This window comes from Alosa pseudoharengus, unplaced genomic scaffold (genome assembly GCF_046254945.1).
Source record: "Alosa pseudoharengus isolate Yale_2024_CS ecotype anadromous, Long Island Sound unplaced genomic scaffold, YU_APseudo_1.1 YU_APseudo_1.1_scf_5, whole genome shotgun sequence".
NCBI classification, from domain to species: domain Eukaryota; kingdom Metazoa; phylum Chordata; class Actinopteri; order Clupeiformes; family Clupeidae; genus Alosa; species Alosa pseudoharengus.
In genome coordinates this window covers 14,247,733-14,275,682 of record NW_027468837.1, presented here as the reverse complement: position 1 = coordinate 14,275,682, position 27,950 = coordinate 14,247,733, and the positions used below count along the sequence as shown (strand labels likewise).

Below are 27,950 nucleotides of genomic sequence, written 5' to 3'. Positions count from 1 at the left end.
ATGACTAAGGAGGAAGTGACAGAAAACCACTTGCAACACCTTGTGGCAAGACCAGATCCTCCCAAAAGACAGACAATGGATAAAAAAAATATTTGGTCATAAAATATTTGTGAAAATGTATAACCTTAACCCTAAATGCAATTCAGATAACTTATGCAATATCATCTATAAAATCAAAGATGAAGGCACCATATTAACTGGGGGAAAGGTGATATTGTTGTGCTACATTCTAAACATAAGATGGTGACCTTTCTCAGCATAACTATCAAAGTCAGATGGCAGCCTTCCAAATCCCTGTTCCACTGCTACTATTTATAGTGGGCCTACTGAGCTTTTTGATAAACTGAGAGCACAGTTCCTGATTTCAGTTGCTAATGTCACTAGCTGGCCATGTTCACTGCAGAGAAAATAAGGATTTACTTCCATACCTCAGTGGAAACAACTTCTTCTTTTCTAGGTCTGACCACTTTAGAGGTCTGTTGTCCCTCGGGATCTGATAAAGGACTGTTTGTTAAATTTGGTAAAATGCTGTCATCTATAGTAAAACAACACAGTATTTGATTAGATTAGGGCACAATTGGACGACTCAAATACAAAAGAAGCTGAACAACAGTTATGAATCATAAATTCCATGAAATTCCCCAGTAGTTTCCCGTTGATGTGACTCACAGCCCTATAATAAGTAAACCATGAACTCATTTGAAGTTTACCTGGGAATCAAAATGGCTTGTTTGAGTTCTAGCGAATCCCATTATCACACATGAGCTACTGAATTCTCCTGATAACCTTCAGGCAACTCGCATCAAGATATCAAAACATCTGCAGTAGTTGAAGACATGTAGGGCCTTATTTTTGTGGCGCACGTCCCTTTTATTGAGCAACGCGCCAAGGGTTGTGGCAGTTAACGACCTACAGAGGGGTCTGGCACATTATCTAAAAATCTCTATTGTACACTACCAGAAACATTAAGCAACTGACCAAGAGAAACCTGGTCAGAAATCCATGGCGAGTTGTTTATATGTTTACATATTACAACGCACCCTGCTTCTCTCATCCACGAACGTGCACCAGCGCACATCCATGCAAAACCTTACAAATTACACGATTACAGTGGAAAACATAATTAGAATAAAGATATTCCGAAATACATCTCACAATGAGTAATTATTCACCATTATTTGCAAATTGGTAATGACGGATGAAAGTGATGAGGTGAGAAGCAAATATGAAGCACAGCTGAGATCACGAGAATTATGAGATGTAAGCAGCAACTCCTCTGCAGGATAAATGTTTTTTATTCAGTCAATCGAACATTATTGGGTTAAGTGTTGCTTTTTCCAGGCTATGTGTTCAATGGTAACCCATTGTCAGTCAATAGTGAAAGTAATTAACTATAATAGGGCTGTCAATCGATTAAAAAAATAATCTAATTAATTACATACTCTGTGATTAATTAATCTAAATTAATCGCATATATAATTTTTGCTGTGAAAGTATTTTTAATATTTAAATTCAAATGAATCATTGAATAATCAGCATTAATGACATTAAAGTTCAAAAACTCTTTTATTATTATTTTCACTGTTCAAATAATGGCCATAATAATCTATGATATGACCTAATATGCTGAGGAAATAAATTCAACAGTGCTTCGGGAAGTTTTTTTTTCACATACAAGGTATTTCAGGCCAGATATAACCTAGGGGACACAATGAAAATAAATTAACACTCCTCTCAATGTCAACACTTATTTCTTTGCATTGATGTGCGACTATAGAGTTGATGAACTCCGGTGATATGCAAATTCCTTGCTGCAGACATTGCAGAGGACTTTATTTTCAACACTTTATTTTTATCAACACCATCGGGCCATTTTTAAAAAGTAAATGTTCCAATCAATGATCCAGGCAGCACGTTTTCTTCTCTCTCCTTCATTTTACAGTCTAATATTTACTGACTAGAATGGCTCGGGGTCAAAGGTCATACGGAATCGATTAATCTGCACTAATTTTTCAGTTAACTTAATCAGTTATTTTTTCTCAAATTAATTAATCGAAATTAATCAGTTATTTTGACAGCCCTAGTGTATAACTGTTTTTTTGTTGACTGACACCAAGGTGAAGTTAGTTTCACTTTGCCAATAAGTTCAAATAATAGACGAGTGCAAATGGTTTTAGTAAAGCATGGTTTAGTGGAATAACTGTTTCATACGGTCTCGCATAGATTTCTTCAAATGCACCGCTGACTATCAAAATACCGATGCGCTGCTTGAAGTTGCGCTGCTTGCTGTTAAAGGGAATGACAGATGTCATTCTCATTGGTTTAAATTATGTCACGCCCAAAGCACACACATGACTGATTAAGAATCATAGGAACGCCTTGTTGCGCCATCCGCCCGATGTTTGATAACAAAAACACTCCCAATGTGGACTGGACATCCCACTAAATGTAAATAAGCTTTTGACTAGTGACCATGCATTTTAGACCATGATAATAGGGCCCGTGGAGTGCATAGTGACCTGACGGCTGTTTTCATCAAATAGTTGAGTCAAATTAACACACACTTTAGGCAAAGGCAAAATCTCCGAATTTGAAAATTCAATTCATTTTTAATCCTGATAACAGGACTCAACATCAAAAAAAAAAAAAACAGTACAGACAGTGACAGGTACAGGATAGCCTCTGGAGTGAACTGTTGGGGTATGGATGCTCCAAGCTCACACACAAACCCCTCCATGAATCCAACATCCTTGTATAATCAAAGTCACACAAGAGACATCAATACGTACACTCACATCTACTGTATATGTGTATCTTCAGACATCCAAAAGACTCATCATGGTTGGTCTAAAGGTTTGCTTTTGACACACACAGTGAGGGGTGAGCTGACGAGAGAGCGAGAGGATGAGTGACTGTTTCATGATGTGTAGAAGGAATAAACTGTCACATAGCATGACATGAACTTGCCATTATACATACACTAGAAACACACACCCACACAGACACCCAAAATCATGGCAGCACATTCTTTAGCTGCTGAAATATATAAAACATTGCAAACAAGCCACACAAATACTGATGCATATGGACACAGAGACACAGGCACGCACACGCACACACACACACACACGCACGCACGCACGCACGCACGCACGCACGCACATACACACTATACAAATAAAACAGCTCAACAGCTACTGATAGCAGCTGTTCTCAGTCATGGCGATTAAAAAAACAAATGGCTTCCATAAGGGAACTATACAGTCAAGGGCCTCCCCTTTGGGGTTTGTAGGCATGGCTGCATTTTTACAGTTTGGCCTCTTTTCTTCATTGTCGTTTGTCGTCCTTCACGTCCGGGCCCCTTTCTCTCTCTCTCTCTCTCTCTGGAGGGGGCCCTGAGGGAGTGTCTCCCCCTCCCTCCTCCTCCCTTTAGCTCCTCGTTCCTCCTGCAGCATTACTGGCTGTTGCACACGGTCCCCTTGCCTCCGGTGGCCGCCTTCTTGCGCCGCTTGTTGAGCAGCGGGTTGTTAGAGATGTCCAGGTCTTTGAGCGTCACCTGGTCGTAATCCACGCGCATGGTGGCCAGAGCACAGGTCATCTCCTCCTGGAGGGGCAGAGGAGAGGGCGAGTGAGGCAGAGAATGGATTCTTAATCCTACTTTGGAGGCCCCCCTTTGCTACACACATTTCTCACCTTTACCTGCCCTATTTACCAGACTTAAAGGTCCTATATTATACCTATTTTTCAAAATCAAAATAGACCTATGGGTTGCACAAAACGTCCCTGAAGCTGTTTGTGCAAAATTCCTCTCAGATTACACATTATCAGCAGATCCATTTGTGCCAGTTTAATTCCCTTTCAGAATAGGCTGCACCTGGGGCCTGTTGCCTTAAATGCAAATGAGCTGTTGTTGGCCACGCCCCACTCCCGAACTGATTCCATGTTTACGTCAACGGACAACATAGTCAAAAGCCAGGGAATACTAATCAGTCGTGAGACACGGCGATGGAGGATTCTCCACCAGAGAGCATCCGACTGCCAGTGATAAAATGCAATTTGTTATGTAGGAATAGTAAAGAATGTGTGACAAACGTCATTGCCAGTTCTGTTTGAATGTCCGTAGTAAATATAGTCAAATTATTGGAGTTTAGCCGAAACGCCTGCTAAATACAATGACCATAGCAGAATCAATTCAGACACCTGCATGTAACATGGCCTAACAATGTTAAATGATAATGGGTAAAGTCAGTAAAGTTTAGGTCAGTATATAAGCCCAGTAGACGTGATGTAGCCTATTCCAGAGTTTAAAAGCATTCGTGAAATTGGCTGCCTACTACCTGGTGGCCTGGGTCGCTTTCAGCATAGGCTAGGCTAAATTATATGGCCTTCGGCCAAATTACAGCCACGGGGATATCGTTACCAACACCGCTCCCACTCATAAAAATTGCAAACAAGAACAAGACGTGTCCTGGAGAGTTTCTGTTTGTATACTAAATATGGATGATATCAGGCATGTAAAAGACGTTTGGATATTTTGTGTAGCCTACTACACAAATTACTGTTGATACTCTTTCGCATGGTGCTGGTTGAAAACGATGGGCTATGGCCAAAATGGAGGATCTTTGACAGGAACTTCCTAACCTAGTGGGTGGGAATTTTCAGATGGGGTGGGTAGTCAGAGCCCTATATGGCTCTGGGTGTAGTAATATTCAAATGTCCCCTATTGTGACGTCTCAATAGGGGTAATTTCTGACTAGCTCACAGAAGCGCATAGTTTCTGACATCAACCTCTCTCAACTAACCCACAAAAACTCAACGCACGGTTTTGTTTCACACGGTTTTGTAGAAGCATCAGATACTCAAATGGAAGTACAAAAGCACAGAAAAAGTGAGTTTTGCATAACATGCCCCCTTTAATGTAGCAGTGGCACTAGCAGGGATTCCATTCAACTATTTAATGTGTATTTTGATCATTCTAATTACAAACTTAAAAAGCAAATTAGAATTTGATTCAGTAGATTAACTCATTATTTCTATACGATATCATGCGACTAAGATTGGAAGGCTCAAGGCAGTGTAGCATGAATTCACAAATTACTGCAATTTTATAAGATGGTTCTGTTAAAGTTGCCTAGTAAATGTCCTTTCAGACTCTCATCTCAATTCTCAATCTGACTGCCTCCCCCTAGTGGATCTCTGCTGCCCATGCAGCTAAATTTACCCCAGAAAAAAAACTAGACAAGAAAAGGGTATTTCTAACAGACTACCCCAATACAATTTTATATGTGTAAATGACTGTTTATACAGTTGTCACAGTTGTTTCTGTTTAAAAATACTATATTATATTTTCCACCATCATGTAATTCCCCTGCTGACCAGAGGGTGCCAGTGTTGCACGTGGATTTACCTTCACATCATCCCATGTGGCTTTGTCTTCATTCAGGACCCGGCAAGTGTGGAGAGGTGTTGCTGGGACTGCCATTGATTGCTAAAATAGAAAGTGAAACAGTGAATTGTTGTTACACATATATCACACACAAATAACAGAAAGTGACACTGTTTAGGAGTCCTTTATATAAAAAGGAAAAAAGGAGATTAATATCAGGCCTACTGGTAGCTGAAGACTAAGTTATTATGGCCACTTCTGAAGTACTGACCCACAAACACACACACAAACAATAATCACAACACCTACGATACACATGCATTCTCAAGACACTTACATTTATCCATGGGTGGTTCATGAACTGTGTGATGGTCATTCTCTCAGTGGGGTCCGTCTTCAGCAGCTGAGTGATCAGGTCTTTGGCTGCATGGGGATCAAACAGATGAGGTCATTGATACCAGTAGCTCAGCGCATGGCTAGAATCTTAGAGGCAGCAGTAGCAATATATAATATGTGATGACACTCCAAAGACATTTGACCTCATACTCAAGCATGCCAGTCATGTTGATACTTCTCAAGGACACGCGAACACATACTGTAACGGGACGGCCATAGTAGTGTGGGGAAAGGCAGTGGGTGGGAAAATAAGTTTAAAGGTTGAAAGAAAGAAATACTAAAAGAAAATAGAATAGAATATATCTTAATTGCCATTGTACATGTACAACGAAATTTGAAAGTGCATTTTTTTTGTCAGTGCAAAAGGGAAAAGAATTTATACAAATAGTAATTCTCTAAAATTAATAAATAGTAATACATTATAAACTAAAAGTTTAAAAAAGTGAAACATGCAACCACACATGCACACAATACATTCCACATTCTGCTGGCACTCATTTCATGTGTAAACTGTTAAATGAAGACAGAGAGGAAGGCAAAGAAAGAACTAAAGAGACAAAAGGAGACGATAAGAGAAAAAAGGAGACGGAAAGAGAAGAAAGGAGAAGAAAAGAGAAGAGAGGAGAAGAAAAGATAAGATTATTGACTGTCTAGATTTAAGAGACAAAACTATCCTTCTGGAGAAACACCATGTTGCACCACGTGACAGATATTCTCACACTGTTTTAATTCACAGATTTAGCCAGAGTATCTCTGGTGTATTCGGGCTCCTATAAACTCCTTGACTTTGACAGCCGTACATAAGACTGACTGATGCAAGACACCAGTGGTTACACAACACAAACGCATGAAGACACCCACAGGGTGTTCAACCAATAATGTGAGCTCTGGTGTAGTACGTACCTTCTTGGGACACATCGGTCCACTCTGGCTTGGGAAACTCGTACTGGCCCATCCGAATACGCCGCTTCATTCCTGGGGAGATGGCTTGGCCCGTATTGGAGTAAAAAGGTGGGAAACCACACAAACTGCAAAGGAAAGAATAAGCATATGAGTGTCTGTCCAATGCATTCAAAAGAATATTATAGACCCTTTCAAGAGAGTTCCATTATCAGCATCATAGTTGGCCCCACAAGGCTTCCGTTTTAACATTCCCTATGTTATCTTAATGCAGAGGAAGTAGATTGGGAACCAAATAGAATGTTCAAGCATTGTTTTTGTTTTTATTGTTGAAAGCATAGTTCTATATAATATATTATAATATATATATTATACAGTCTATGGTTGAAAGGGTCTATTAAAGGCAAATATTTATACAAAATAATGTTTTCAAAAACTTTGAAGGCCTTTTTTTCCCAAATCAAAAAACGTGGCTGAGATAGTTTTGACCAAGTGTAACATCAAGACAGTGTGCATTAACCCACACGCACAGTATACTCACAGGATGTACATGATCACGCCCAGAGACCACATGTCACATGACTTGTCATACTTCTCCGGGCCCAAAACCTCCGGCGCTTTTGCAATGACAAAGCAAGAAAGGCAGAGTAGGAGAAAAGAGCAGTCAGCACGACACAAACCTACAACAACAAACTTTAAAAAAGCTTTAAAAATGCATGTCTGCAGATATTGCATATTACAGTATACACTGCCTGGCCAAAAAAAAGGTCACCACCTGGATTTAATTAAAGGAAAATTCCGGTTTTTAGCACTTTAAGGCCCTTTTCTGGTTTGTTTTGGATGAACTAGAGTGGTGGACACCAACATTTTGACGATTGGTCCTGTCTCGACTTTTCTGACTCGTTTTGAATCGCCTTTGACAGCTCAGGGTGGCTGCCAACAGGCATACTGTAGTAGGCTACTCAAACATGTCCTTAAACAACCCTTAACGTTCGTTTTCAAAACTGTGCCACTCACCGAGGTGAGGTCTAGGTTCAGCAACCTTATGTGCCCAAAGAATGAGGTCAGCTGACTATCTGAACATATCGAATGACCAGTTTATTCCATAAATTATTTGTTTCTTCCCTGACGGCACGGGCATATTCCAAGATCACAATTCATCGGGCTCAAATTGTGAAAGAGTGGATCAGGGAGCGTTAGACATCATTTTCACATATGGATTGGTCACTACAGAGTCCCGACCTTAACCCCATTGAGAATCTTTGGGATGTGCTGGAGAAGACTGCGCAGTGGTCCGAATCTCCCGTCATTAATATGAGATCCAGTGAAAAAATGAATGCAAGTCTGGATGGAAATAAATGTGACATAGCAGAAGCTTGTGGAAATGATGCCACAGCGAATGTGTGCTGTAATCAAAGCTAAAGGCGGTTCAACTAAATGTTAGTGTGTGAACTTTTTTTGGCCGGGCAGTGTATGATCATAATCTGCTGACTGTCTAAAGTCATGAATCACTTCCTTGTGAAGAAAGGATATTTGCAACCATGAATGCAACAGTGAAGTCTTGACCACGATAGATTCTCAGGAAAAAGCAGTCTGGCAGTTACACTCTTGAGGCTAATTGTCACAAAGCATCCTGCAAGGAAACTGCTTGTCCTACGCTCCTTCTTACCCACGTAGTATGGTGTGTAGCAGGGTGTCTGCAAGGGGTTGTGCAACGTGGTCTCTTTGGCAAAGCCAAAGTCGGTGAGCTTGAGCACGGCGTTGGTCTCCTTCTTTGTGTATAGCAGGTTCTCTGGCTGCAGAAAGATGGAAAAGCATTAGTGAAAGACCATCACATCCATTTTGTCAACATCCTGCTGTGACTGTCCTGTACAGACCATCTCACAATGTTAAGATAATGTGCCATCGGACAGAGCCAGAGATTAAGGCTGCCCCCCCACAATTGCCTGCGCCATTGCCTGTGCCTGTTGTGGTGTCCACGGCCATGGCTTTTTTGCACTTCTGGTTAGATGCTAACTGCATTTCATTGTCTATGAACTTGAACTCTGCACAATGACAATAAAGTTGAATCTAATCTAAATCTAATCTAAAGGCACTCAAGTAAGTACCGGTAAGTAAGTAACTGTTAGTTATATAGCACACTCAGGGCATGTTCATGAGTATTTGTTGTGCAATTCTCTTTTTCCCTTAAGGGAACTTATGGTATTTTATTATCACATTGTATTGACTGTATTCGCTTTCCCATTTATTGTCTCTGGTGCTATCATAGGATTGTTTCTCTTATTGTATATGCTTTCTATATATGCTTTGTGTACAGTGCTTCATCACAGAGATTGATCATTAGAATCGTTGTGATTCTGATTAGTGACAGTGTTGGCCCTCCCCACTGACCTATTACTTCTGTTGAACAGTATTCATCAATGTCACCACATCTCACTCACTTTGATGTCTCTGTGTGCAATGTTCATGTGGTGGAGGAAGTCAATGGCCGTCCCAATGTCACGCATGATCTCTGACGCCTCTGCCAGAGAGAAGGAAGAGAGAGGGCACACTCACCACTAAATTCAGTCAAACCGACTACTGTCTGTTAGGCCGTCTAACCCAGTGTTTTTCAACCTTTTTTGTGCCACGGCACACTTTTGACACTTAAAATATCCCACGGCACACTAACATCATGTGTGAAGAAAAAATTAACATACCATAGCCTACAATTTCAAATAATACACAGATATGGCCTTATTATGGCTTCTATGCAAGACCTGCTCAATAAAACAAGCGCCCTCTGTTTCATTTGTAGGTGACTATATCTAATTTAATTGTTGTTATGAACTGGATATGTGATGATTCTGTGAATACTGGATATGGGGCCCCCGTTGTACAATGCCTGCATACCACAAATAGTGCAATCATACAATCAATGAGAGCATGTGGTTATAAATTCTTTGATGCAACAGTTGCTTTTTTGGACCAGTGAGTGACATTTGGGTAATTTTCTGCGGCACACCTGATGATCTCTCACGGCACACTAGTGTGCCCCGGCACAGTGGTTGAAAAACACTGGCCTAACCAATCAGAAAGAAAGCAGAAGAGGACTGAGGCAATGCATACCCTTGTGCAAATGAATTGAAACAAAACGTGCAAAAGGTGACAGCATTCATTTCTCCAAAACAAAGGAAATTGTGGTCATAAGAAGTAAACGCCCGTGTTTTTACCCTGGAAAAGTAAAAAAGTCCCTCTCGAGGCAAATGATGCACATTAAAAGGCATTTCACAGAGAAAGGAACAGAGTATGTTTACTATTGTTTCTTGTAGTAGTACTACTGCTGTGCTTAGTTGGGCAAAGGGGGATTCTGTGAAGTAGTTGTCCTGTCATTCTAACAGAATAGACAGATCAGACATAGTCAGAGTGTAACAGCTCATTCTTTACGGCTCAAGAATTACAGCTCTGCCGGGTTTCTCTGAACTCTTGAGTGTTAACTATTTGGGCATTTTGGCCTTGAAAGGAAATACTGTATATATGTGCGGCTGTGTGCGCACAGTTTGGGGCTACTTCAAGAAACTCCATAGAGTGCTGCAGTTCACTGAGTGGTTGACTAGTATCATTCTATGTTGTTTTTTATGTGTTTTAATTATTACTTTTATGCTTACTATTATGTACTATTTATTTTTTACTTTTTAAACTATTCTTTGACTATTGCCCTTCTATGCTTTTATTAGTTATTCCTGTTTGCTTTTGTTTATGTAAAGCACATTGAATGACCTATGTGTATGAAATGCGCTATATAAATACAGTTGACTTGACTTGACAAGTTTTTTCCTCTGTTTTGAAACAGCTGCAAACTTGTTCAAATAATTTACATAAGGGTTTATGTTTATTTCAGATGCATTGCAGAGGCGGAAGATGCGGAAGTATCTCAGAAATGTTTTGCCATTGGTCACAAAAATCTAATGACAGAACAAAGAGTTTTGGGAAAAGGCACTGTGTTCTTATGGGAGTTATTGTACCATGTATACTGCGCCATGCTTCTGAGAAACTCAAGCCTGCTCTTTTTTTCTCTGAGTCAACTTTGGCTCAGGCCAATAACCAGACCGTACTCACATTTTATCTCACTGTGATGAGTTACATTGCCAAATGGCATGCCTTTCTGCACTAAGTTCTACTATTAAAACAACCACTTTTGTTTCCACAACATTTTCTTTGGATAGGGATACTTACATAAACTGGGCATGGACTGCCTCTGCAGTAGCCCACAGGCTAAAATTTCCACAGTAAATAATCTCAAACGGATTTTGATGTGTCATTAGCAAGGAAGGCAATGCAAGCATTTTTTTAATGCAGCAATCAAGGCAACAAAAAAACGCCAAGAAAAACAGACAAGGACAGGATGAGTTGTGTAACTACGGGCGGAAGCAGTGTTTTTAGCGTGTGGTCAAGCTAACCTTTCTCAGTGAAGGCTTGATCTCCCCGAACCTGGATCCGGCTGAAGAGCTCTCCCCCCTCCATGCTGTAAGAGTCACATATATGTTTAGGAGACTGTCAGCACCATGGTTCATTGCAACACATACTCTCACTCATGTACACATAAAGGCACACCCACACACACACACACACACACACACATTTCCTATTTCAACATCTCAGTGGTTTAAGGGTAAAATGAAATCTACAACTTTTTTCTCTCCTTCCAGGATGCATTACTGTATCTCCATCAGTCTCGTTGCAGACAGTGCAGAAACCCAGAGCAGGAAGGAGGCGATCGCGGCCGGAGATCTAGCGGCCTACTCGCTAGCAACATGACTTCTCACACTGCTCATGTCTACTCTTTGCACTTTATTCCTCTGTAGGCCAGTAGGCCTGAAACTCTTCCTGTGCTGACAGAATAACCTCATTCAAGGGATAATACTCTCTAGCTTCCCTTTTAATGAGTTTTGCTTACTACAACCACTCTAAAGTGCTTGTCAGGTAATTACACTGGCATGCACACTTCCTGTGTCTCCTATCAACATAGTGATAAACTTCGGGGCTGTAGTGGCAGAGAAGAGAACCAGAGGCAACAGCACAACTGAGGGAAGCACACATGCAGCGTGCAGAATGGCCTTTTGGGACACTTGGGAACAAAGATCTATACCAAACATCAATTTTTTCCTCAACAAAGTAGTGTCATCAAGACAACAGGATTCACAAATTGCATAAAGATGTTCGAGGTTAATGATGGGGTTAAATGGCTAGGTCCAACAATGATAGCTGCAGCACATGAAGTGTCAGACCATTCCATGATGATGAGAAGGCACTTCTTCCCATGGTGCATGTTCTCATACAGGCCAAGGATCCTCACGATGTAGGGCCCTCCACACACCCGGCAGTGCAGCTCGACCTCCCGCCTCGCCTTGGGACTGTCATACAGTATCTGGGAGAGAGAGAGAGATAGAGAGAGGTTATGGGGGTGGGATGGGAAAGAAATGGACAGAGAGCCACACAAAGACTTTTGGTTTTGGCTTTTTGGTCACAAACACTTTAGTGTTTTTGTAGTCAATAGTAGGTCATGCGAGTCAAGTTGTCCCCATGTTTTCCCCGAGTTTTTCCCACACTATTTTTAACCTTTTCAGTGTGAATGACAAAGCAGACCTTTGAGACCATTCCACATTTGTTCTCTCCTGACTGATGCCAAGCCTTTGTTTGTGTAAGTCACCACATATCACGTTTAGAAAGTAATCAGGCCATGACGGTTCCACAACCCGTACACTTTGGGGGGGGGGGGGCACCAACATCTCATTACTGTTTCTAGTCCTGCCAGAACTCAACTCCAGTGCATTTGAGCACTGAGGCCCTGCTTGACATTACAGTTTTGCTATGAAATGTTCCCTCAATGCACTTGAATGCCCAAAAATCATAGAAAGACCCTGTGGAAAATCTCTGAATCGGCCTCTCTGTTTCACTCTCTGTTGCCATTGGCCTGTCTTTCCCTCTCTCTCTCTCTTTCTCACTCTATCTCTCTCTCATTCTTCTTGTGCTACTCCCCCACATGTCGCGTAAAAGATGAGCCTGACCGCTGCACCAGACACATTCCCTCGCCTGGAATAGGCGTGGGGGCCTTGGCATTGCTTAACTGCTCCATCACAGGATATTTTTGGGACCTGACAGTGATCCCTCTCCTGTTGTTCACGCAGTTAGCTAAGCTGCTGTGGGCCGAGGTCAGAGCTACAACTGCTGTTAGTCAGTCACCAATGGAGATCTTTACAGCGAATGGTCCTAATACACAAGGACATAAACACACACACTCACACAGGGTATAAAGAAACACTGCTCTGACACAGCATGGGTGAACTGCATAATTATCTGAATGTGTATCTGAAAGTTTTTACTATGAAAACTGCCTTTTAACGACAGCATGTGATCAGTGGTAAGAATCACACATATCTGGCCCCATTAACAAGGGGAAGTGAGTGAAAGGGGGTCATAACTATTCTCACAGACAGTTTTTCACAGCCCTATTTCACCTCTAAGGCCGGATACAGTGTAAAAACAAGGACCGTGTGAACAAAATACAACAACTCTAAACAACTTGCTGCAGATCATATGGACAGAGAGAGAGACAGCAAAGTTCTTTGGACTCATGACATGTGAAATACACAACACAAATATGGAGTGACGTTATCGATTGCTCTCTCACACACACACTTGCATGATAGCCAGAGGTGTGTCAAGCTGAAACTCTGAAAGAGTTGATCAGAGGCATTCATTTCTAATGTGAAATGTCACACAGGTGCTTCCAGCCAATGACCAAGGGACTGTCACTGCACACCCCCCCCAAATCTCATCCAACCAAACAGCTCCTGTCTTGTTGAAGGGTGACACAGAGAGGTTCACAGAGGACAGAGGAGATTGAAACTTGTTCATGACACTCCTAGTCCTTATAAAACCTAATTTAGTTCACCACTCAATGCTGTTCCAGCAACCATGTGAGCACCACATTCAAAGAAATCAAATGTGCTCTTATGTAGCAGTTACTGTAGCAGTTCTAAGCAGTACTGCACCACTACATTTTCTTTTCTGGTGACTCTTACAACGGTACATGTCAGGGCTATAGAGCTCAGGGGGTGATATTGTACATTTAAAAACAAAACATATCTGGAACATACATATTTTTATGATCTACTTGGTCTATTTGAGGAGGTGGTGAATATTCCATGAGATGAGGGATGGCTGAACGAGGTAAATAAGCCAGAGGAAGGTTAAATTAGACTAGACTCGTATGGAGTTAAATACGGTCTTATAGCCCCTCTCCTCATGTACCAGATAAATGTACCAAATAAAAAGAACATTGCCAGTTTATTATGACAGTTAAATGGCATAAACAGAAAGGTAATAATCCAAAAATACCCAGAATGTTCTAAAATACTATGAGTTATGATCCACTAATTAGGATTGGTGAACTACTATAAAGAGTCATAATATATAAAAAGGCATCTCATTATATGGATTAAGACTAGTCCTAAACTTAAAGGAAAACACCAACGAAAATCTCCATTTAAAAACTTTTAGTCTTGGATAGGCACAATCCATGGAGCTATCCGCAGAAAACTGGTTTAAAATTTTTGAATATTTAAAAGACATGAATGTTTATACCGATATGAATGGTGTAGATTTACACTGCTTTTGATGTACATACAGATCTTCAAAAACACTGAGTTGAACAGGGCTGACTTTAAAGTATTACGTTTTTTATTGCAATACCCGCAATTAGTTTCCCTTATTATAACATTGCTGTAACTGTTATCACTGAGACAATTGCAGGTCCATGTTTCCAGAGTGATGTTTATCTTACGAAGACCTGGCAGGCATTTATTAACACGTTTTATGGGCTTTACCGGACTCCAGGTAGGCCACAGGATCAGAGTTTGTTTGTTATGGCACCCTCCCAAGGCAGCCTGACATTACACCTCAGATACTACTATGCCATAAAATTAAATTAATATCCTATCCCAGAGTCGGGATGCTACAGTCTAGGAGTCTGGCAAATCTGTAACAGTTGGTTATCACAGCCATAGAACCCATCAAAGCTTTCTTTGTAGAGGAGTCAGGCAATCGTGAACCTTTTTGCTAATAACAAGAAAATACATGATAAAAAATGTTTTTTTCTTGGACAGCTGAAATATAAACTTCTCATAATTATAAAATAAAGAATAAACATATCAAACAAAACATTTATCTCAATTCCCATACAAAACACAAAGCAGGCTGAGGTCTCAAACCTCCTCCACCGCAATAAAACAACAACAACAACAACAAACAACCAAACAGCCCCTGACCCAGGAGAGAACATATCAAACCACGACAGTGAGTTATGGGGACCCCAGAGATGGCTTCCCAGATGGAACTTTTTAATCTGCCAAACAGAAGCCGTGTTAGTGCAGCAGCATGATGAATGTCAGAAAGGGTCAGGCCTCGGAACACAGTGATAACACATGGCCAGAGCCTGGCTTTACAGAGTCGTCTGGGTCTGGCACCCAGTCAAGTCTTCCCCTTTGTAAACCATGATCTAAGTAATTGAATTAAATTAAAAGGATGGCTTCAGTCCAAGGCTGGCCGAGTAGATTAAACCTATCCTCATCTATTACACTTAAAGAGAGCTTGGCAGGGCATTTCATTAAAAGGCAGCAGAAGTGGACAGCTATTGTGATATCTTGTCTTTTCCCATGCTTGTTTTCCTTGCTTGATTGCAAACAAAAAGGAAATTGGGTCATAAATTATAATATCAAACATTCATCCACCATATAAAGCTTACAGCCCAGAAACAAACTCCTTCTTCTGTAACACTTCAGTAACACTTCTTCCCAAAATAGCTCAATGCTCTGATGTTGCCTTAAATATCTCTAGAATTAATCATGTCTTTTTAGTCAATTGTTCGATGAAGCCTGTGAAGCTGAGAACCTGCATTCTTTTGACAGAAAGCGTTGAAGAGCAGTCTTGACTGTGAAAGGCCAAGAAGCTTTACAAACACTTTGTCTGGTCACCTTGACCAGTGCCAGTTCGGGAGGGAGTTATAACCCAGTCAGACTGCAGCAGGTGCAATTCAAGTTGCGAGCATGCAAGTACGCATGCACACAGGGAGAGCACAAAGTTCAGGACCAGCAAAGCATGAAGCCCTTTTACCAACCAAAGTCACAGGCCTCTATTTGGTGTCACACACTCATAAGCACTTCTCAATTCAAAGAACCCATTGGCAGAATAATTTTAAGCCTGATCTAAAAAAAAAATTGCTTTCAGCAACTAAAAAGTATGGCCTTAATTAAATTCCAATGACAAGATCAATGAAACTGACAATTGACAGCCACTGTGTGAAAGAGTAGCCTCATCTTCCTCACTCCATGCTTGTTTTTTCTCATTCCCTTTTCTACCACTTTTCTTCCATACTGCAGCTGGAGGTGGAAGCACTGTGTCATGTGGGTGCTGGGCTTTGATCCAACTGCATTAATGTCCTGTCCACTTTATCTTTTCTCTGAAGTCATATGGTTACATATCTCCACATCCAAAAAGAATGATGTGACACAGGAGTGCACACACATTTAAACACACACACTTTACACTACACCTTCACAGGACTACTCTTTCATTCTGAAACAGAAGTCTATGGCAGCAGTCGTAAACTTTTCTAGATCCTGATTCCAAGTCCTGAGTCAGCAGTAGAAATTGATACATGCTCCAAACAAGCCTCTGCCATAAGTGTGTACAAATAGGTCTATACACTCTTATAAAGCAGCAGCAGGTGTCTTCAAGTACACTGAGTAACTGAGAAAAGTTGGCACAATCTTTCCCATATAGACTATTTTCTTGTGAATGATCAATGCATTCCAGGAATGACTAACTGGAGATGGGAAAGACTTTTTCATGATAAAAGGTAAGCTATTTTCCACCTTGGGGCAACAACATGCAATAGGCCTATGTATAACAATGTAAACGACAGTGTAAACTGTAAAATTCAGTTAAATTATCCATTTTTAGAGGGTAGGCTATACCACTTCTCTTAATACATAATAAAACTGTCCTCAATGTATGCAGTATTAATTCTAATATGGTTGCGTAAGACTGATCATGCCTACTACTACTACAGGGACATATCTTGAAATCGGGGGCCTTTTATGAGGCACTTGCGGTGCGTCATTAAAATAAATGAACTTTGTTCAAGCGTTAGAGGGGGCCGGAATGGAAATTTTTGACTGAGAATATAAGCCAATAAAGTAACAGGTCGGCTGTGTTCACCTTTAATGCGCATTTCTCCCCGGTCTTCTTGTTGAAGCACTGCAAGACTTTGCCATTGATACCCAAACCCAAAACCTGGCTTGAGATCTTGTAGTCGTCAGTGACCGCGTGGCGCTTTATCTCCACTTTAGGATTAACTGGCATGGGAAAGTGTGTGGAGTCAGTCTTCGTCATTTGCGCGGTGTCATCCTCGGTCCCTGGTTGAGTTTGAGGTTCAGCAGCCTCAGGCTGTGACAGTTCTGAAGACTTTTCCTCTTTGGCTTTACCATTTTGAAGCATGGTCAAACAGTTATTTAGCGTTTATCCAATTCAACACAACCTAGAATTTCTGGTGACGACTCAAGATGAAAATAAGCGACTGAAACTATAATAATGGGTCCAAATTATAAAGTTAACAGGAGCCACAAAACACAAGCCTATACTCCGAATCACAACACGAAGAGCGCGTTCGTACCGCTACAGAAATAAAAGGATAAATGTTATTGAGTAAATTGGTTGAGTAAGAATATACGGTTTCTGTTAAATAACGTTCACTGGACTTTCCAACATGTTTTCTACGAAGTTCAAACGAAAAGGATATTCTTACGCGACTTTCACTTTCCAGAACCGCTACTGTACACGTTCATCTTTAGCAATCACCAAAGGTCTTCCACGCCGACCCTCAACAAGGTAGTTCAAATCCTTGACATTCAATGACGTATGGAAATATAGCTTCAGTCCGTCCTGAGATCACTGAGTGAGTGGTGGACCTTCCCTTCGGTTCCCATAGCCTTCATTGCTTTCCAGTGTCCACTCAGTTCGCTACCACGGGCCCTCTGAATCCCCTTGCGTCAGCAACTACTCACCACTCAAGTCAAATTTCTCAACCACTCGTCTCTTAAAGGAGAAGCGTACTCATCACATCGCAAACATCGCCAAACACATTTTCTCTTATAAGCAATTGGTCCCGTTGTCCCTTAAAAGGTCCATGTGTTCTCGCTACCAGCCCTGAATGCCTTTAAACCAGGCCAATACGAACAGCACACCAAAACGGGCATGGGGGAGACTGCTGGCACATTTAGGTATGGTACCAGCCAAGGAATCATTATTTCCATTAAGCAAAGGGTGTAGTCAATGTCAGACGCAGCACAGGGACCATAAACAATCATGCTGTAATGCAAACTTAGAATACTACAGTATATAGCTGCACAGCACTGTAGTTATTAAAGACTGCACGAAATAGTCTTACTAATGCACATATACATACACAACATGCAATTCACCGTCTCAGTGATTTGTTCATTGTTTTAGACTACTCACAAAAAGTCAGGGATATTCGGCTTTCGGGTGAAATTCAGGGTGAACCTAAAATCCACTATAACCTTTACAGGTGAACTTCTCTTAACTTTTGAATGCACATGTCCAACAGTTCAATGTTTCAGTACTTTCTGTACTGAAATATAAAATTTCACCCAAAAGCCAGATATCCCTAACTTTTTGTGAGTAGTGTAGGCTATTTGCCATAGTTTAACCCTCTAATGTTATTTGGCAACTAAAACAGCAATAAGAGCTGTAAGTATGAGTTTAAATCCCTTTTGAAAACAATTATCTAACAAGTTCAAATATGCTCACTCTAAAAATGGAAAGTGGTGACCCAATGGTAAGTGGTGACCCAGGAATTATCACATAGTGTAAAGTTCATTCCTTTACATCTATACAAATGTATTAGTATAATTATATAATTCCATTAATAATTCAATACAATATTTTAATCATTGTTTACATATGGTTTTGATTGGATGAGTGCAGAGTGCACGTCTGTCTGCTTTATTGAAATTTCAATAATGTATGTGTGGGCATGTTCAGTAGTCCAACGCACAGATTAGTGCCACGCCCTGTTTGATCCAGTGCCTCTGGGTGCGGTCAGTGGGCAGCTCCACACAGATGACGTAGTTGGTGGAGTGGCCCGTTGTGGAGAGAGTTCCTGTGAAAGAGAGAGAAAGAGAGAGAGAGAGAGAGAGAGAGAGAGAGAGAGAGAAAGAGAGAGAGAGAGAGAGCAGAGGTTGAGAACAGGGTACGAGCCAAAAGCATCCATCTGGTAATTCCTAATGCAACTGTGATCTTATCTGCATTCAAATCAAAGCGAGTGTGTCTGTCTGTCTGCATGGGAAATGGTCCGAGGTAACTGAAGAACGTGCCATATCGATTTACGCATGGAAGGGAGGAAGCCAATTTCTACAGGGCAACTGTGAATGGTAGTCATTTTGCAAGAGAAAGGCAGTGCTAAGACTGTCCCAAGGGCACAACAGGCAAAAATAACCAATGTACTAGACATTTCCAAGCATTTCCACCTCTTTCAGTTGGCCTTGTTTCAGCCATTTCACACAGCGGGAGACTAACCAGCACGCGTCAGGGTTTTGTAGATGGGGCAGATGTAGATGCCCGAGGCCGGAGCCTTGCGGTTGGGAACGGGCACCAGCCAGAGGATGGCCATTTCTGTGTAGAGCTCCTTTGGCCGTGACTCGGTCAGCAGGCCGGCGTGGGCGTCCCAGCGGGCGCCCTCCAGAAACAGGCCGTGGATGAAGCAGCCCGTCTTAGGCCTGGTGGTCAGCTCGGCAGGGGACTCCTCCATCACCTGCACAACAGGGCAACGCAGACTTGGTTAAAAGACTAATTGAGTGTCCACCGTCGTTTGCCAGTAGAGGTAACCTAACTGTGCAAGAGTAACCGCATCGCGTTTGACTGACCGCACAGTTCAGCCTTGCCCAAACTCAATCCTGCAAATTAGAGTTTCTTACTAGCAGGTCTCTCGAGTCGTTTACTGTGCAGCTATGGTACCAGCTGGCTAGTTACACCAGTATGTGTGTGTGTGTGTGTGTGTGTGTGTGTGTGTGTAAGGAGTGAAATCAGACCTTGAAGTCGAATCCTATGGTATCAATAGAGACCAAAGAGGAGCGAGCAAAGTTCTGCAGCGTTCCTGTCAGGAAGGCCTGTGGGAAGAAGAAGCCGCTGATCCAGAACACAGAGGGAATGCCATCTGTGATCCATCCCTGCAGGAAACTGATCCTCTGGAGGAGGTCAGACACCCACGAGGACAAGGGCTTCAGAGAGGGGTACGCCTGGGTAGAAATATCAAAATATTGTGAATTCTTTCTCATATTACTACAGAGTAGAATTACAATGCTGTATAAAATCATTATCAGACGTTTTTTTTTCTGAATGCATGGCAGACTGATATGGCAGAATTATGCTAAGCATCTTGCCTTGGCCTTCCACATATCTGGGACAGCATTGATGAACAGGCTGTTGGCCATGAGCTCTAGCTCGGATGACATCACCACCAAGCCTTTCAAAGCCTTCACCAGGTCAACCAGGCTCCTGGATATAACCTCCAGTAACTTGTTATACCTACAAAGTAGAAAGAGCTGTAGTGTAAGAGAACTGCTAATGCACTTTCATTTAAGTTATTAAGAAGCAGATTTAATGGTCTGTTTTTTAGTGAGTTCATAGTTGTCTCTTTACAACAGTATAATTTAGTGATGGTGAGAGAGAGGGATACCTTATCACTTCCTGGATGAGAACGGTGTTCATGGATTCCTCATATAGAACGGGATACTTGGTCATCACCTCCTCCAAATCAATGGGGTTGGGAATCTTTTCCATGATACCACCCACAATCTCCTCAACAATCTGCAGGAGACAGAAACGGGTGCAACTGAAGCCCATCATTCATCTATTCACATCGTCAAGTGCACCTCTGTTTTAGTCACGATTTGCATGCACTGAAGCTGGTGCACGCTCATGCAAAAATATGTCAGACAAGTTTTAATATGGATTGGATTATGTCTTGAAATCGGTAAAAACAACATTATTTTGTCTGTTTCTGCTTCCTGCTTCAACAAGACTTTCCCTGACAAAAACCCTGAATTCTCATGACGTATAATGAGATAAGATTTCAGAGCAGCCGCGTAGCGTTCAAGAATCTTTGACTTTTTTAGAGCGGAATATGAATAAATGGGCATTGAATAAACAAAGTTGGGCTACCCGTCATCACTCAAACAAGCAGAAAAGCTAATAACCAGATATACACCAATTCTGTGTGGAAATATATTTGTATTTCGGCAAGTATATTCTAAATTGCAACAAAATTCCCTGATATTCCATGACTTAGTCCCAAATATTCCCTGACTTCCCTAGACTTTAGCAAAATTCCATGATTTTCCAGAAATTCCATGACCTGCGGCAACCCTGCTCTCTATAACGTTACCTCCTCTCTGCCCTTGCCACCACTGGCCGCAGCCCTGGGCTGCAGCTGCACCACGGCGCCCAGGAGGGTGAACACCTCGTTCTGGGCAAAGCTGATGTTGGCATTGTCATGGAGCCCAAAAATCTCCGGCGCATCGTTGATGGGCAGGCTGCGCACGTATTCCAGGTACCCCTGTGGAAAGTCATCAACATAACAGCTGTAATAAGCAGACATAAAAATGACAAGCTGGTCTTTTTGTCAGAGGGAGAGAGAGAAAAAGAGAATCAGAGAGAGAGAGAGAGAAAAGAGAGAATCAGAGAGAGGAGATGGGGTGGGGCATCATGGCTCACCTTCACGTCGAGGTCAGTGCTGATTTGCCGGTACTCTCCGGAGGGGGAGTAGCTGTGTGCGGGTTCTAGTACAGCAGGACAGTAGAAATCCTCCAGGATGTTGAGGATGCAGCGTCGGTCCCAATCGTCCGTCACGCGGCCGCCGTAGTTGATTTCGCCCGCCGTATACTTCAGCACCTAGGCCACAGGAAGTAATGAGGTGAAGTTTAAAACAAAACAGCACACACAGCATTGCTAATAGACTGAGCTATGTTCTCTATGCCAGTCCCTCTGCTCTGTCTAGGCTCATGATTTACCTTGTAAATAGTTCCAACATGACTGCTGTAAATATTTCCAGTATGACAAGGAGGACACTTACTGATTCACATCTCATAGAGGATAAGGGATCAAGTTCAAGTTCAAGTTTCACTTTATTTTTCCTTAGAAAAGGAAATTTAATGTGCAGCAGGATGTCTAAAACCCATACACAGAAAAAGCACCGGCAGATGCCAACAACATTGACAACATAGCACAGGACACACAACAACAGCACAGTACACACAACATGCAAAGGAAATGGGAAAAACACATAACGACAGAGGTCAGGGAAAGGGCAGAGAGAGGTGAGTTGAACAAAACAAATCTGAAAACTCAGGCAGTCACTGTGGTTATGTGCAAACAAACAAACAAACCAATTTCAGTCTGAATACATATTTATCTGGAATAAATAAACTGGAGTTCAATCTGATTAAAATATTAATTATATATTATATTAATATATTAATATATAATAGAAGAAGAAACAGAGGAACCAATGGACTAAAAACAAGGGGCAGCTCAACCCTGTGTCTCATCTGATTACAGGTCATGAAACCATACTCAAATAATACCAATATTTCAGTTGGAGTTTATCATGATTTGTGAATGAAGATGTGTCAACATGAAATCAATCAGATTGGTGCTTTAAATAGATTGTTTAGCATTCAACTGCCCTGAGAGGTGAGAGAACGGAGAGGATGTTTGTGGAGGCAGAGAGAGTGTTTCCCCCAAACCTTGTAAGGAATGTCCTGGTACTCGTCCAGGAACATTTTCAGCTGGCTTATACAGATGCGCAGGTCCCCATCGGTGAACTCGTACGGAATGTTGAAGCCCAGAGGTCCAAACTTCCTGCGCTCAATGGCATTTCCGTGAAACAGGCACAGGGAGAACAGGAGAGACTTCAACTGCGACGCCTGGTGAAAGAAAGATGTGCCGGAGCCCGGAGGACTTCACTGATACATTGTGATTTACACAATTTATACAGTACGCATGTTGTAGAAGACAGAGTGATATCAGTGTGGACTACTGGGAGGACAGAGTTCAACAGGTAGAACGTGGTGCTGAGGACTAGACCTTGGAGCACGAAGTGATGAAATCCTCAGTGAGACTCAGGTAGCTCTTCAGGAGGTTGGCTTTGATGCCTTTGGGAGGCTCGATGGTCATCTTGGAGCCATTTTGGAGAATAGACACCGGGAACTTGTTGCTGGGCAGACTCGTAAGCCACACGCGGAAGTCTCTGTGCACCTGAAATAGATTACCCAAAAGACCACATGCTTTTGACCCCATCTCCAAGACCCACAAGTGGCCCCCAACAGACCTGAGTTCACAGTTTATTATCCATTTGTGACAGTGTTCTCACCTTTTCCGGGTCAATATTCTCGACGAGCCGCTCCAGAGAGGGCATCCAGCTGGGCGCCAGGTGGCAGTTCTGGAAGAAGACCCACTTGCCTTTCTCCATGGCGCCGTACATCATGGCCTCGGCCCAGGGCCCCTACCAACACCAAACACACACACACACGTTAGCCTGACTAATGGAGGGAAAAAAGCTAGAAGAAACCATTATGGCCCACAGAATGAGCTTGTCCACTATCCAGGACCCCTTTGCGCATAACAAGAAAACCGCTAATGAATCACAGCGAGACAGTGTACTCACACATCGTTAGCATGACAACTGCTTGGTCATGACACTGAACCACACAACAACATCCTCACCATAACAACAACACACTGTTACATATCTCCCTCTCTTAGTGGCCTGTGGGGAAGCTTTCACTGTTAAGCTTGACAGGGATGGATCAAGTTATTGGTGTGGGATAATGTATAATGTGTACAATGTGATTCACTTGGGTCCTCCGCACGTCACCCATATGGAAATGGGCTGACACGATGCATGCACGTCGAGAGGTCCCAGTCACACCACACAGAGGCCGTTGCAGACTTGCGCTCCTAGCTCGTAGAGAATTTAACGTCTCTTTAATAGGTGACATAGGACTCCCGAGTCCTTGGTGGCAGTTTTAAAAATAGACCTGTAATTAGCACACCAACCGGGACAGTCTCTCACTGTATATGAAAGAAAGACGTAAAGAGATTTCTTGATGATGGGGAAAAAAAAAACAAATGTGGGTCAAAGGAACATTCCGAGGCTGCGGTCTCCCATCTCATGCTGACCTGGCCTTGGCCGAGGGAGATGGCATTCATTTTCTTGGAGAACTTCATGACGTCGGCGAACTTGTAGAGGTCGGCGGCCGGGTCGGTCCCTGGGGACAGCACGAAGATCAGCGGGATGGTGGGGGACGATTCCTTAAACACCACCGAGAGGTCGGACGTCTGGGGAGAGAGCGGCAGAGGAGATGGGTCACACACACATGCACACGACCAGAGTTTGGCCCAGGGCACAGGGTAATGAACACACATATGTGATATGTGCAAGGAATGTTTTCAGAACTCTAAATGAGGAGCAAAGCATTGGAGAAAGTTAAACTTAGGGTACAAAACAGAGATGGATACAGAAGCCTCAGCCTCAAAATAATGTAGACTACAGGATTGTGTAGACACTTTTGTATACAAGGATACAAGGATACAAGGAAGTTTATTGTCACATGCATATAGTTACTGGAAGTAAGAAATGCAGTGAAATTATGTCTGGTGTCAGCCTATTTGTGCATTTATGGGGGGGGGGGGGGTAAAAAGTGCAGTAGAAGAGGGGTTTAGTAGGTTAAGTGGCAAGGGCTGCATAAGAAAGGTGGGGGAGGACTGGGATTGGGGGGGGGGGGGGGGGCACCAACAAGGAGCACCCAAGAGCAACAGGGGCAAGGAAAAACTCCCTTACCAAGAAAGAAACCTTGGGCAGATCCACGGCTCAAGGGGCTAACCCAACTGCCAGGGGTCTTGGTGTGTGTGTTGGGGGGATGACAGGGGAGATGGGATAGTGTGCTGTGTATGTGGGGAGAGGGCAGTATGCAATATGTGTGTTGGAGAAGCTTCCTCATGAGACAATGTGCTGTGTATTGGGGGGGGCAGGGGGGGGGGGGGGCAGTGTGCTGTAAGTATGTTGGGGATGTGTGTTGGAGAAGCTTCCTGATGAAATAATGTGCTGTGTATGTAGGGGAGGGGGGGGGGGGGGCAGTGTACTGCACGTATGGTGAAGGGACTTACTATTGCAAGCAGATTGTAAAAGTGCTGAAAGTCTTGTAGGTGTGTGTGTGTGTGTGTGTGGGGGGGGGGGGGTCATGAGTACTGAGGAGTGAATGAGTGCAAAGTCAGTATAGTGTGAGTTCAGAGTTGGGAAATGTTTGTCACATACACATACAGTGTACATTACAACATACATTACATAGAATCTATACCAGAATGAGAATATAGATTTGACTATGTCTCTGGGCTCAGTGAAGCACCTGAGGCTCAATGAAGCGCTGGCCTAGCTGGGCAGCCACAAAGTCCTGCAGTCCCTGTGTCAGGCTGTCAGCTCGCAGGCAGCGCAGGATCAGAAGCTTCTGGAAAGAGCTCAACTTTGTCTCCCACTCACCAGGGACAGGCTGCCTGCTTTCACAAAGGCAAGGACAGACCAGATGTGAGGTCCTTCACTTGGACAGTCAATCAAAGCAAATGTGCATACACAGATTGATACCTGGTGGTTGTGTGTGACAGAGACATACATCATTACATTTACATCCACACAAAACAGCACACACACACACACACACACAAATACACATGAACACAAACTCTCGCCCAAATCTGATATAAACACACAATACACTAATCTGTTTGTTGACATATTGTAGGTGAGCTTTTGCAGGTGACCTGTGTGGCTGGCTACTGTTGAAGATCTTCCTGAAACCGCCCATGTGCTCGGAGAAACTGTCGGCCAGGCTGCTGAAGTTGGGCAGGGCGCTGAGGCCCAGGATGTCCTGCCAGGCGCGGTCCGAGAGCCACGACACTGCCGGATTGGGCAGCTCCAGCTGGACCATGCCCCCTGCCAGCAGGTAACGCCACTCCGCCTGAGGGCAGAGGTCATCAGAGGTCAGAGATGCCCAGAGGACAACTGCCATAAGTGGACACAAACCATTTTCAAATGGTGCGTCTGTCACATCTAAATGTTATGATACAGTTCATGGGACAATTTTTTGAGCAATGTTGCTGGACAACCGCATAACCAGTTCCATGTGTTCTGATTGGATGATCATGATCACATGATTGTGTCACCTACTGCTCTTATAAGCATCCCAATAAAACAGGCCGCATAATGTGTGTGTATGTGTGTGTGTGTGTGTCCGTGTGTGTGTATACGTGTGAGGACACTGTAGTCTCACTCACCATGTCGATCTTGTTCTCGTTCATCATAATGCGGGCGCACAGCAGGAAGGCGAACATCAGCTTGTGCTTCTCAAACAAGCTGCGGCACACGTTGCTGTACAGGCTGAAGGTGAAGTACTTGTTGATGTTGACGATTCGCTCTTCCACCGTGCCTGTCGAAGCGAAACACACAGACCGCTTGACATTACTCAACCGTGCAGTGAAAGACTTCAAATACTAAATGCATCCTCTGCTCTGCCATTGATAACAAACTGGTCTGAACAACTCTCACATAAACCAATTGTTCAAATAAACAATTGTTCAAATCACTTTTGGATCATCAATCTCACCGGCCCTTTCTGAGTTGGCAATGCCGGCCAAGAAGATTCCCAGGAACCACTCCAGAGAGTATTGGTACATGGGGTCCACGTTGGCGAGGTCCGACACGCAGAAGAAAAGGATCTGGGTGCGCACGGCTACTGGCACGTACTCCAGACGGGTGTAATCAATGTCCCGCTCCGTCTCTTCGGCCACCCTCACTTTAGCCTGCGGAAGACAACAGTGCAGAGCACCATCACTAAATAAATACTCTCCACAATGACGCCTAACAGAGTGTTAGCAGTGAGGGTTGAAGTATCGGTCAGTAATCAAGGATCTTTGATGTTAGGCTGAGCTGCTATAATACAATGTACTAGCAGTTATGGGATAAAAGAGGCATCTTACAATTTAAGCTTGGCAATTATGGCTGTTGAGCAACATAAATATATGCATGGTTTACTCCAGTTACACACTCATGGTACTCAAGTACCATGCTGCAATCCAAAGTGGATTAAACTACAAAAAAATGGAATCTCTGGAATGGAATCTGGCAAGACACCAGCGCGGTGCATTTCATCTCACAATGAAAAGCAGCTCTTTCAAAATGACAGCTTAAACGCAGCACAGCACAACACAGCTTTAATGCCATTTAACACCAACTGATGGATCAGTGTTGCATATCTAAGCACTTCACTGGCTACTCAGTACAGACAGAAAGCACTTTAATAAGTTATGAATGAAATGGATCATTTCTCCATCCATGCGGCCGACTGACCTCGATCTCGGCGGCTTTGATCTTGGACGCTCCCAGCACGCGGATGAGCTCCTCGTCATCCACCGGGTTCCCCTCGGACGAGCTGAGCCGGTGCAGGATCTGATCCTCGATCTCCTTTAGCTCCTGCTTCATGCGTGCGCTGCTCACAATCAGCAGGTTCTTGGCCTCCTCCAGGTCAGGCCGCTCCTCGGCCACCACGCGTCCCAGCAGCTGGTCCTCCAGGCCGCTACACATAAAGACCAGAGATGCGGTCAGACCACAGGCCAGGTGCCTTTTACCACTGGGTGCTGTTTGTGAGAATGACCTACCACAGGCCAAGTACTATGAAGTGACTCTTCTAAGAATCTACAGCAGCTAAGATGGTAAAAGATTACAGTGTAGGTACTGTACAGTGATGGTTCAGACAGTATATAAGGCTGTTATAAGTGGGTAAATCATTGTTATTAATAAGTAATACTGAATTAGTATTGATACTTAGAAATCATTTTGGAATATTCACCACTTGATATAAGTCACACCACTTGTGCTTTGAATGTGACAAACGCCTGGAGTTAATATGGAGGCCAGTACCTTGGTGACAGGGTGAAGTTGATGAGCGTGACCTTGGTGGAGATCTCAGGGGAGTAGTGTGGGTTGGGCAGCTTGGTGGTCATGTACATCTTGAAGTCGTTGTGATAGGGGATGATAGTGTCTCCTAGCTTCAGAACAACATTGCCCTGTTGCTTGAACGTCTGAGAAGGCAAAAGA

General features: G+C 43.0%; 2 protein-coding genes across 2 annotated transcripts in view; both read right to left on the bottom strand.

Moving 5' to 3' along the window:
* Positions 1 to 2,576: 2,576 nt before the first annotated feature.
* mapkapk3 (MAPK activated protein kinase 3) lies at positions 2,577 to 17,855 on the bottom strand. The gene is made up of 10 exons (XM_076267610.1): positions 16,943 to 17,855; positions 11,950 to 12,089; positions 11,122 to 11,186; positions 9,124 to 9,203; positions 8,352 to 8,478; positions 7,224 to 7,299; positions 6,686 to 6,810; positions 5,724 to 5,809; positions 5,408 to 5,488; positions 2,577 to 3,604 (listed from the first exon to the last, which is right to left on the bottom strand). Exons 1-10 carry the CDS (start codon positions 17,219 to 17,221, stop codon positions 3,455 to 3,457), a joined length of 1,209 nt encoding a protein of 402 aa, XP_076123725.1. The 5' UTR covers positions 17,222 to 17,855; the 3' UTR covers positions 2,577 to 3,454.
* Positions 17,856 to 18,747: 892 nt separating this feature from the next.
* The window catches only part of dnah1 (dynein, axonemal, heavy chain 1), a 48,513-nt gene continuing 39,310 nt past the window's right edge, over positions 18,748 to 27,950 (bottom strand). The window contains 17 exon segments of the mRNA XM_076268685.1: positions 18,748 to 18,905; positions 19,322 to 19,556; positions 19,834 to 20,040; positions 20,185 to 20,329; positions 20,481 to 20,611; positions 21,189 to 21,359; positions 21,518 to 21,694; positions 22,549 to 22,728; positions 22,889 to 23,059; positions 23,175 to 23,306; positions 23,984 to 24,142; positions 25,210 to 25,354; positions 25,619 to 25,815; positions 26,132 to 26,283; positions 26,461 to 26,656; positions 27,204 to 27,429; positions 27,774 to 27,934. Coding sequence (XP_076124800.1) covers positions 18,784 to 18,905; positions 19,322 to 19,556; positions 19,834 to 20,040; positions 20,185 to 20,329; positions 20,481 to 20,611; positions 21,189 to 21,359; positions 21,518 to 21,694; positions 22,549 to 22,728; positions 22,889 to 23,059; positions 23,175 to 23,306; positions 23,984 to 24,142; positions 25,210 to 25,354; positions 25,619 to 25,815; positions 26,132 to 26,283; positions 26,461 to 26,656; positions 27,204 to 27,429; positions 27,774 to 27,934 — 2,907 coding nt within the window. The 3' untranslated portion in view covers positions 18,748 to 18,783.

Coding starts and splice junctions, on each gene's coding strand:
- mapkapk3 (XM_076267610.1), bottom strand. CDS start 17,221: ATGCTTCAAAATGGTAAAGCCAAAGAGGAAAAGTCTTCAGAACTGTCA. Junction 9,204..11,121: donor TCAAGCCTTCACTGAGAAAG/GTTAGCTTGACC, acceptor TCTCTCTGGCAG/AGGCGTCAGAGATCATGCGT. Junction 7,300..8,351: donor CTACACACCATACTACGTGG/GTAAGAAGGAGC, acceptor TCATTGCAAAAG/CGCCGGAGGTTTTGGGCCCG.